This window comes from Pinus tabuliformis, chromosome 1_2 (assembly GCF_031772625.1).
Source record: "Pinus tabuliformis cultivar Carrire ecotype Pingquan chromosome 1_2, CPIR1, whole genome shotgun sequence".
Lineage (NCBI taxonomy): Eukaryota > Viridiplantae > Streptophyta > Pinopsida > Pinales > Pinaceae > Pinus > Pinus tabuliformis.
In genome coordinates, this window is record NC_142298.1 from 107,452,317 (window position 1) to 107,461,673 (window position 9,357).

Sequence of the window (9,357 nt, forward strand, 5' to 3'; positions counted from 1 at the left end):
GACTTAAATACATTTCTCATGATATTATTGGATTCATGAAAATATGTAACATCTAGCTTCCCTAGCCCTTTTTATTAAAAATTATTTCATCTTCATTAAAATAAATGATATTTTGAAATCTTCAAAAATAAATTCAAAGAAATATGAAAAAGGAAATAAAATATCTACTAAAAATCGCTTCACTCCTTTCAAATATTTATGCTAAATCATCTCATGGAGTGATTGGTAATTTGGTTATAGTATTTCATCCCCGGTGTACGCTTTAAGGAGTTTTAAGTTTTAATTTTGTATCCTTTAACATAAATTATTCTCTACGAAATTGGAAAAAATAAACTATTTTGTAAAACCATTTTCTTATGTGGTAGTTGAATTTTGAATCAGCTTTTCCAATTGAAAATGTGGGCCTTTTAAGCGGCTATTGTAAACTTTTCTTGATACAGAATCAATCTACCTTTTTACTTGAAAGATTTTATTATGTATCATGTATCAACGACTTATATAATTTATTATGTTTGGATTAGAGTAGATTGTATTTACGCCGTAAGGCATTCCCTCTGAGAAAGCCATCCCTAAAACGTGACGTGTGCGATCCTGAGCCATTGATTATATGTGTTAGATGATTGGAGTGTTTTCTGCCATTCGTTTAATCTGTTTTTTTCATAGAGAAATGGGTTTTTTCCATGGTAATGGGCCATGAAAGGCCAGGCCTGGCCTGCTGGCGATGAGACTCTTCGCAAGGACTGCCTGCTAGCGATGAGACTCTTCTGCTGGCGATGAGACTCTTCGCAGAGACTCTTCATGTCTTTCTTCCCTGCATGCGTAGCATTGTGCTGTTATATCAATATTTGTACTCGTTTCGCCCAAGTATTTTTGGCAGCGATTCTGAAATGGAGGTTGAAACGCCCATCAAATGCTCATAAGGACCTTTACGAGCTACCCAGCACAGAAAGTGCAATCAGCGGATGCCGAAAGATACTGCACAGTGAAGGATTAAGGTATGTGTATGCGTAACCCAACATGAATATGCTAGCCATATAAGCACCCTTTCCATTCCGCTCATTATTTAGTTCACCATCTCTATGTCTAAATGATAATTACTGTACCCTATACTAGTTTTTCTCTTATTTCCATATTGATGGATTATATTGAACTTGAATTGGTTTTAAGGTTCCTTGACAAGGCAGCAATAGAAACAAATAATGACACAGTGGAAGTGGAAGGAAAGAAAATAAGTCGATGGAGACTTTGCACAGTGACTCAAGTGGAAGAAGTAAAATGCATCCTGAGGTTGCTTCCTATCTGGTTGTGCACAATCATTTACTCAGTGGTGTTCACCCAAATGGCATCTTTGTTTGTGGAGAAGGGTGCTACAATGAACACCTCCTTGGGTAGCTTCAATGTTCCAGCTGCTGCAATGTCCATGTTTGATAGTTTCAGTGTTGCAGTGTGGATAGCTTTATACAGGCGGGTGTTAGTTCCTTTTGGTTATAAGGTCACACGCAATCCAAAGGGTTTCACCGAGCTACAGAGGATGGGAGTGGGGTTGATTGTGGGTATGCTCGCCATGGTTGCTGCTACTGTAGTTGAGATTTATCGGCTGAAAGAAGTAGACAACAAAATCATACCCGACAGTCCAAGCTCCCTCAGCATTTTCTGGCAGATTCCTCAGTACGCTCTGATCGGTGCTTCAGAGGTGTTCATGTATGTGGGTCAGCTAGAATTTTTCAATAGTCAGGCCCCTGATGCACTCCGAAGCTTTGGAAGTGCCCTGTGCATGACCTCAATATCGTTTGGCAATTATGTGAGCAGTTTGCTGGTGACAGTCGTAATGTATGTAACAAAGAAGGAAGATAGACCGGGTTGGATACCAGGAAATCTGATCAAGGGGCACATGGATCGCTTCTACCTGTTATTAGCAGCCCTCACATCAACTGACTTCATTGTCTATATTTTGTGCTCGAGATCCTATACCAACATTGCAGTTTACAAAGAATCTACTGAGGACGAAGAACCAGCTCATATTAAATAAGTGTTTTCCTCCTTCGTTCGCAGGGTTCTGTGTATGGATGCAAGGGCTTACTATTGTAAGGTGGATCTATAAACTAGAAAAATCACTTTGAACCTTTTTATTGTAAGCTAAAAATATTCGAAGAGCTGGCCTAAAAGGTCTTGAACAGAGAGAGCACCCAATCATGATTGAAGGCGAAGAGGGGTAAAAGAAAAAGAGAGGCCCTGCTGATAGAATCTAAGGTATAGGAGTTGAAGGTGACACTGCTACACCAACTTCATGCACTGTAAAGTGGATTCTAATAGTGAAAGAGTTTTAAAAATAAATCAATTTGTTTAGAAGTTTAGTGCATTTAATTAATTGTTCTCTTACGCTTACAAACATTAAAATCATATTTCTGACACACAGATTCTATGGAAATGCAATTTTGGGATATCATGGATTCAACTGCTTCCTATAAGTTCTCACAGATTCCAACATAATGAAATTTGGGCTAACATGGATTCAACCACTTACTACAAGTTCAAGTTTATATTCAAGAGTATTTAAATCAATAAAGCTTTGCTTTCTTGAAGTTCAAAAGACAAAGCCATTAGTCTGTCTCTTTATTTCTAATCAAGTTTATATTCAAGAGTATTTAAATCAATCAGGGTTTGAAAAAGATGTACCTTCAGCTCCCGTATCTATTTTTTCACCATCTTTATGACTGCAATCAGATTAGATAAACATTGAATAGCTATAATTTTCAATTTTAGTCACCCTGTCTTGGGCCAAACTTTTGAACATTATGGCACCTCTTTCATTACAAGCATCAGGGGAATTGACATTATTACAAAGATTTTGGTTGATGTTGTATGTATCAGGTTTCGTCCCCGTATATTGGTTGATGTAACAAAGGTGGATCTTAGTACCACTATGTTGGGATTCAAGATATCAATGCCTATTTTGATTGCTCCAACTGCCATGCAAAAGATGGCTCATCCCGAAGGTATGCATTAGATTATTGTATTGCAATTAACATCCTATTTTGATGCATATATTTTCTGAAAGTGAATCCATCATATTTTACAGGAGAGTATGCTACTGCAAGAGCTGCTAGAACTGTAATGGTTTGGGCATCGGTCTTCTCTTTGTGGGATCAATCTTCTGAATGTTTTAATTTCCTTCTAGCTATTAAGGATTTAAGAAATTATAATGATTTTGGGTTTTGAAATAGTTTGTTGTGTTGATAAAAAGTTGAGGCTTGGACATATTTGTTGTAGATGCTTTCTTCATGGGCTACATCAAGTGTTGAAGAGGTTGCTTCAACTGGACCAGGCATTCGCTTTTTTCAACTTTATGTAAGTTTATCATTTCCACCCATATGATTTTCTTCCCATGTTTTCTGAGATGTAATTGAGTTCATATCCATCCAATTGTATTATAGGCTCCTAAACCAATGGTAAGATCAGTTATATTGCATTGGGTTTACTAAATGTGGATGTATGAGTGGTGTTAAAATTTAGATGTCATTGCTGGCAGGTTTACAAGATTAGGAATGTTATTGCACAACTTGTTAGAAGAGCGGAGAGGACTGGTTTTAAGGCAATTGCACTGACTGTGGACACACCTCGACTTGGGCAGAGGGAGTCTGACATTAGAAATAGGTAGTGAAAATTAATTCTATTTTAGATTTGCTGACAGGACTAGGTAGACACGTGGGATAAATCTTATATTCAGAGTATACTCCTCTTTAACGTTATGAGTTTGTACCTATGTTTTAACACTTTCTCAGCTCTCAGTAAAAATCAGAACATTGTGGAATTATTTTAGGATCAGAAGCGATGCTAGGGTTAGAAAAAAAAACTAGCACCTATTATGTATCAAACTTAAAATAAGTCAGAAGTCTCCATTTTATCTGGGATTCCTCTTTGTTCATCCCTTGTCTGATGCTGAGGTATCTAATGTTCTGAAAAGTCTCATTGTGATATCCACTCATACATGCTAGACAGTAAGGCACACCTCTGTGTTGAGATTCAATTCTCGATCCATGATTGTTTTTGACTTCTATTGATTTTTCTTTGTCAAAAATGTAGATTCGCATTGCTTGCATATCTTACCTTAAATAATTTCAAAGGTTTGGATCTTCGGAAAATGGGGAATGCATGTATTCCATTTTATGACTTCTTTAAATAGAAGGATGTTGTTTTTAGTTCTTCCTATATTCAAGGTCCAGACTTCTTCCTTAAGTTGGTTTTTTCTTGCAGACAGCGGATTCTGAACTGGCATCATATGTTGTAGGTCAAATTGACAGATCATTGAGTTGGAAGGTTTGTAATAGTCCTGGTAGAGAGATATTTCAAATAATTCTTCAGTATTGTGTTTGAATAGAATGAAAATGGATAGAGAAGCACCTGGAGAAATCTTGGGGTTGAGTTCCTGCCTTTGCTTGTGACCTTCTGAATCTCAGAAAAATTATTTGTGATGAGTCATATTATGATTTACATCTTCAAGAAATACTTCGTATCCTTTTTCAAGAAATACTCTGTATCCTTTTTCCAACTTGTAAGCTGAAAATATGCATATTGTCACACCAATGCATTTGATTACCCATTTAACACCAAAACAGAAGGCACGGGTCTAAAAATTGTTTAGTTTGAGTTTGAGAGCAGGATGTGAAATGGTTCAATTTGTTTCTGCATGGTTGTTTTTTATTTTTTTTACAAAGATAGCCCTTCAATTGCTTGCATATTATGAGTTTCTTATGGATTCCACAATCTCCCCTGTTTAGCTACTGTACCTTCAGCTAATACATAGTCATTTGAAAAGGATGTACCTTCAGCTCCCGTATCTATTTTTTCACCATCTTTATGAATGCAATTAGATTTTTTCTCTTATTTCCATATTGGATGGATTATATTGAACTTGAATTGGTTTTAAGGTTCCTTGACAAGGCAGCAATAGAAACAGATAATGACACAGTGGAAGTGGAAGGAAAGGAAAGAAGTCCATGGAGAATTTGCACAGTGACTCAAGTGGAAGAAGTAAAATGCATCCTGAGGTTGCTTCCTATCTGGTTGTGTGCAATCATTTACTCAGTGGTGTGCACACAAATGGCATCTTTGTTTGTGAAGCAGGGTGCTACAATGAACACCTCCTTGGGTAGCTCCAATGTTCCAGCTGCTGCAATGTCCATGTTTGATATTTTCAGTGTTGCAATGTGGATAGCTTTATATAGGCGGGTGTTAGTTCCTTTTGGTTATAAGGGCACACGCAATCCAAAGGGTTTCACCGAGCCACAGAGGATGGGAGTGGGGTTGATCGTGGGTATGCTCGCCATGGTTGTTGCTGTTGTAGTTGAGATTTATCAGCTGAAATAAGTAGAGAACAAAATCATACCCGACAGTCCAAGCTTCCTCAACATTTTCTGGCAGATTCCTCAGTACGCTCTAATCGGTGCTTCAGAGGTTTTCATGTATGTGGGTCAGCTAGAATTTTTCAATAGTCAGGCCCTTGATGCACTCCGAAGCTTTGGAAGTGCCCTGTGCATGACCTCAATATCGTTTGGCAATTATGTGAGCAGTTTGCTGGTGACAGTCGTAATGTATGTGACAAAGAAGGAAGATAGACCGGGTTGGATACCAGGCAATCTGAACAAGGGGCACATGGATCGCTTCTACCTGTTATTAGCAGCCCTCACATCAATTGACTTCATTGTCTATATTTTGTGCTCCAGATCCTATACCAACATTGCAGTTTACAAAGAATCTACTGAGGACGAAGAACTAGCTCATATTAAATAAGTGTTTTCCTCCTTCGTTCGCAGGGTTCTGTGTATGGATGCAAGGGCTTACTATTGTAAGGTGGATCTATAAACTAGAACAATCACTTTGAACCTTTTTATTGTAAGCTAAAAAGCTTCGAAGAGCTGGCCTGAAAGGTCTTGAACAGAGAGAGCACCCAATCGTCATTGAAGGCGAAGAGGGGTAAAAGAAAAAGAGAGGCCCTGCTGATAGAATCTAAGGTACAGGAATTGAAGGTGACACTGCTACACCAACTTCATGCACTGTAAAGTGGATTCTAATAGTGAAAGAGTTCTAACAATAAATTAATTTGTTCAGAAGTTTAGTGCATTTAATTAATTGTTCTCTTACGCTTACAAACATTTAAATCATATTTCTGACACACAGATTCCATGGCAATGCAATTTGGGGATATCATGGATTCAACTGCTTCCTACAAGTTCTCACAGATTCCAACATAATGAAATTTGGGCTAACATGGATTCAACCACTTACTACAAGTTCAAGTTTATATTCAAGAGTATTTAAATCAATAAATCTTTGCTTTGTTGAAGTTCAAAAGAAAAAGCCATTAGTTTATCTCTTTATTTCTAATCAAGTTTATATTCAAGAGTATTTAAATCAATCAGGGTTTGAAGTTCAAAAGAAAAAGTCTCTGTAATCAAGTTTATATTCAAAAGTATTTAAACCAATGAGGTATTCAAAAGTATTTAAATCAATGAGGGTTTGCTCTCTTGAAGTTCAAAAGAAAAAGCATGTGCCTGTCTCTTTAATTTTTTATCATCTAAAATGTTAAATATTTTAAGGATTCTATGACACATGACAAGATGATTCGACAATATTGAAGGGAATTATCTGGACCATGTGTTTGAAAGAAAACTTTTGACTCAAAGAATTTTTTTAAAAACTAATCAATCAAAATTAAAAATTATTTATCACTTTGAAAAATGCTTATTAGGATATGTGATCTTCAAAAATTATATAAGAAGTTATTAAAATTTAAAATTTAAATTAAAAAAATGATGGTCCTAATACCAGGAATATTCAGTTAGACGACAATGGAGACTGTTCTTCCAGTTCGGGTAGAGTTGGATGGCTTTGCCTTAAAAAAATGATGAGAGCTCAGATAGAAGTGTCTCGGACAATGGAGATCAACAACAAGGAACTTTTGTGACATTAAATGGAGATCTTGACATGGATATGATTGTATTCCCATGTTTTCTGAGATGTAATTGAGTTCATATCCAGCCAATTGCATTATAGGCTCCTAAACCAATGGTAAGATCAGTGATATTACGTTGGGTTTACTAAATGTGGATGTATGAGTGGTGTTAAAATTTAGATGTCATTGCTGGCAGGTTTACAAGAATAGGAATGTTGTTGCACAACTTGTTAGAAGAGTAGAGAGGGTTGGTTTTAAGGCAATTGCACTGACTGTGGACACACCTCGACTTGGGCGGAGGGAGTCTGACATTCGAAATAGGTAGTGAAAATTAATTCTATTTTAGATTTGCTGACAGGACTAGGTAGACAAGTGGTATAAATCTTATATTCACGGTATACTCCTCTTTAACGTTATGAGTTTGTACCCATGTTTTAACACTTTCTTAGCTCTGAATAAAAATCATAACATTGTGGAATTCTTTTAGGATCAGAAGCGACGCTAGGGTTAGAAAAAGCATTTAGCACCTATAATGTATCAAACTTAAAATAAGTCAGAAGTCTCCATTTTATCTGGGATTCCTCTTTGTTCATCCCTTGTCTGACACTGAGGTATCTAATGTTCTGAAAAGTCTCATTGTGATATCCACAAACAAAAGGCACGGGACTAAAAATTGTTTAGTTTGATTTTGTGAGCAGGATGTGAAGTGGTTCAATTTGTTTCTGCATGGTTGTTCTTTATATTTTTACAAAGATAGCCCTTCAATTGCTTGCATATTATGAATTTCTTATGGATTCCACAAACTCCCTTGTTTAGGTACTATACCTTTAGCTAATTACGTCGTAAGGCATTTCCCTTTGAAATGAATTGCCCCAGCCAATGCCGTGTCCTATTGTTGACCGTGGATTTGTGGTGTTAGACAATTGAACAAAGTTTGATCATTGATCCTCACACTGTGCTTTTGTCTTCCAACCCAATGGCCTCTCTTTCTTCAGAGTTATTGTTCGGGGATGTTTCCTCTAGAGGTATTCAAGCTAGGGCTTCATGAGACAGAGTTGGTCTGTTTACAAGTTCAGGTGTCCGGTCTTCGGCCTTGTTTCATCTGAGGTAAGCTAGGTATATGTTAATATATGATGTTATGTGTATTTTTGTGCCGCTCATTTAGACGTTCTTCACCACTTTCCAGTTAATTTCGCTGGAATCCGGAGAGTTTCAACTTTTGTTGAGAGATCTATTTTTTTCTTTTTTTGAAAATAATGTTTGTGTATTCGGTGATGTTTTGGATTCAGGTAGTTATCGTTTCAGACAATAAGATAAAATTCCATTTATTTACTCGAACTCGGTTTTTGTGACAATGTTTGTTAACTCTTTTCTTGTAGAAAGTTCAGTTTTTTCAATCATTAATTGTTCTGTATCTGTTTCTCATCTCCATTAGAAATCTGGTGTCTTTTCATTCTTTCGGTAGCTTACATTTGCACAGTTTCGTCAATGTTTGTACTTACATTAATATAAATTTGAGTTGGTCGTTTAGAGTTTCGTTGCCTATTCTGTGACGCCCTTTTTTTTATTGTGAATATAAAATTTTCTTAAGGGCAATATTTAGATTTCTGGTAGGACTTTGATTTTACTTGGTTTGAATTTCATGTGCTATTTATTATTCTATGACTTTTGGTCAGTATTAATTGTATAGTTAGGGTTTGTTATATTCTCACGCTTCTGTGCATACTTTGTTTTTGATATGTGTACTTCTCAAATGTTTCAGTTATATGAAGAATTTGGCTCAGAAATATTTTTGAAATTTTCCATCTCTATGTTCAATGTGCTTTCTTTACAGGTCTAAGGGTTCTTTTGAACTAATTGAGATAGTAATGTTCGTTTCATTGTAAGGACCATGTATTACAAAACGTAATTTCGGTGATGTACATTTATTAAGCTCCATGGTGTCGTTTTCCTCTCACAATTTTAATCTGTTTGATGGACAGTAGGTTTTAGGTTTTGAAGATCTATTGAGGAGTGGTATTTGCAGTCTCTGCTCTAGCCAGGGAATGAAGGACTATTCAATCGGCATGGGTGTTTAGAGGGGAAAAAGAAGTTGTGGCTGAACTGGAGCATTTGCTGCTAGAAGCAGCTGGTCGAACATCTACTAATGATGGAAAGCAAAACCGACATCCTGCGAAAGGGAGATTGGAAGATTCTGATTCAGATGATGGCAGTGACTCGAAATACATTGATGACGATGATTCAGATGATGTTGGGACAGAAAATAGGAAGTCTTCTGGGTTAAGAATGCCCCTGAAAAAGAATTTGATTCTGGCGAAAAGAATGATGATGACAGGGGTCGTCGTGATGATTCCGATAGCGAATTATCCATAGGAAGTGATTTATTCAAAGATGATGAAGATAGG

The 9,357-nt window shown here is 36.6% G+C and overlaps 1 protein-coding gene and 2 pseudogenes across 1 annotated transcript; all 3 read left to right on the plus strand.

Moving 5' to 3' along the window:
* Positions 1-798: 798 nt before the first annotated feature.
* LOC149204726 (protein NRT1/ PTR FAMILY 7.3 pseudogene) lies at positions 799-2,029 on the plus strand (annotated as a pseudogene).
* A 477-nt stretch (positions 2,030-2,506) lies between these two features.
* LOC149204727 (glycolate oxidase-like) lies at positions 2,507-3,658 on the plus strand. The gene is made up of 5 exons (XM_089397192.1): positions 2,507-2,535; positions 2,872-2,996; positions 3,080-3,117; positions 3,271-3,348; positions 3,530-3,658. Exons 1-5 carry the CDS (start codon positions 2,507-2,509, stop codon positions 3,656-3,658), a joined length of 399 nt encoding a protein of 132 aa, XP_089253318.1.
* Positions 3,659-4,896: 1,238 nt separating this feature from the next.
* Positions 4,897-5,790, plus strand: LOC149204728 (protein NRT1/ PTR FAMILY 7.3 pseudogene; annotated as a pseudogene).
* Positions 5,791-9,357: the final 3,567 nt, after the last annotated feature.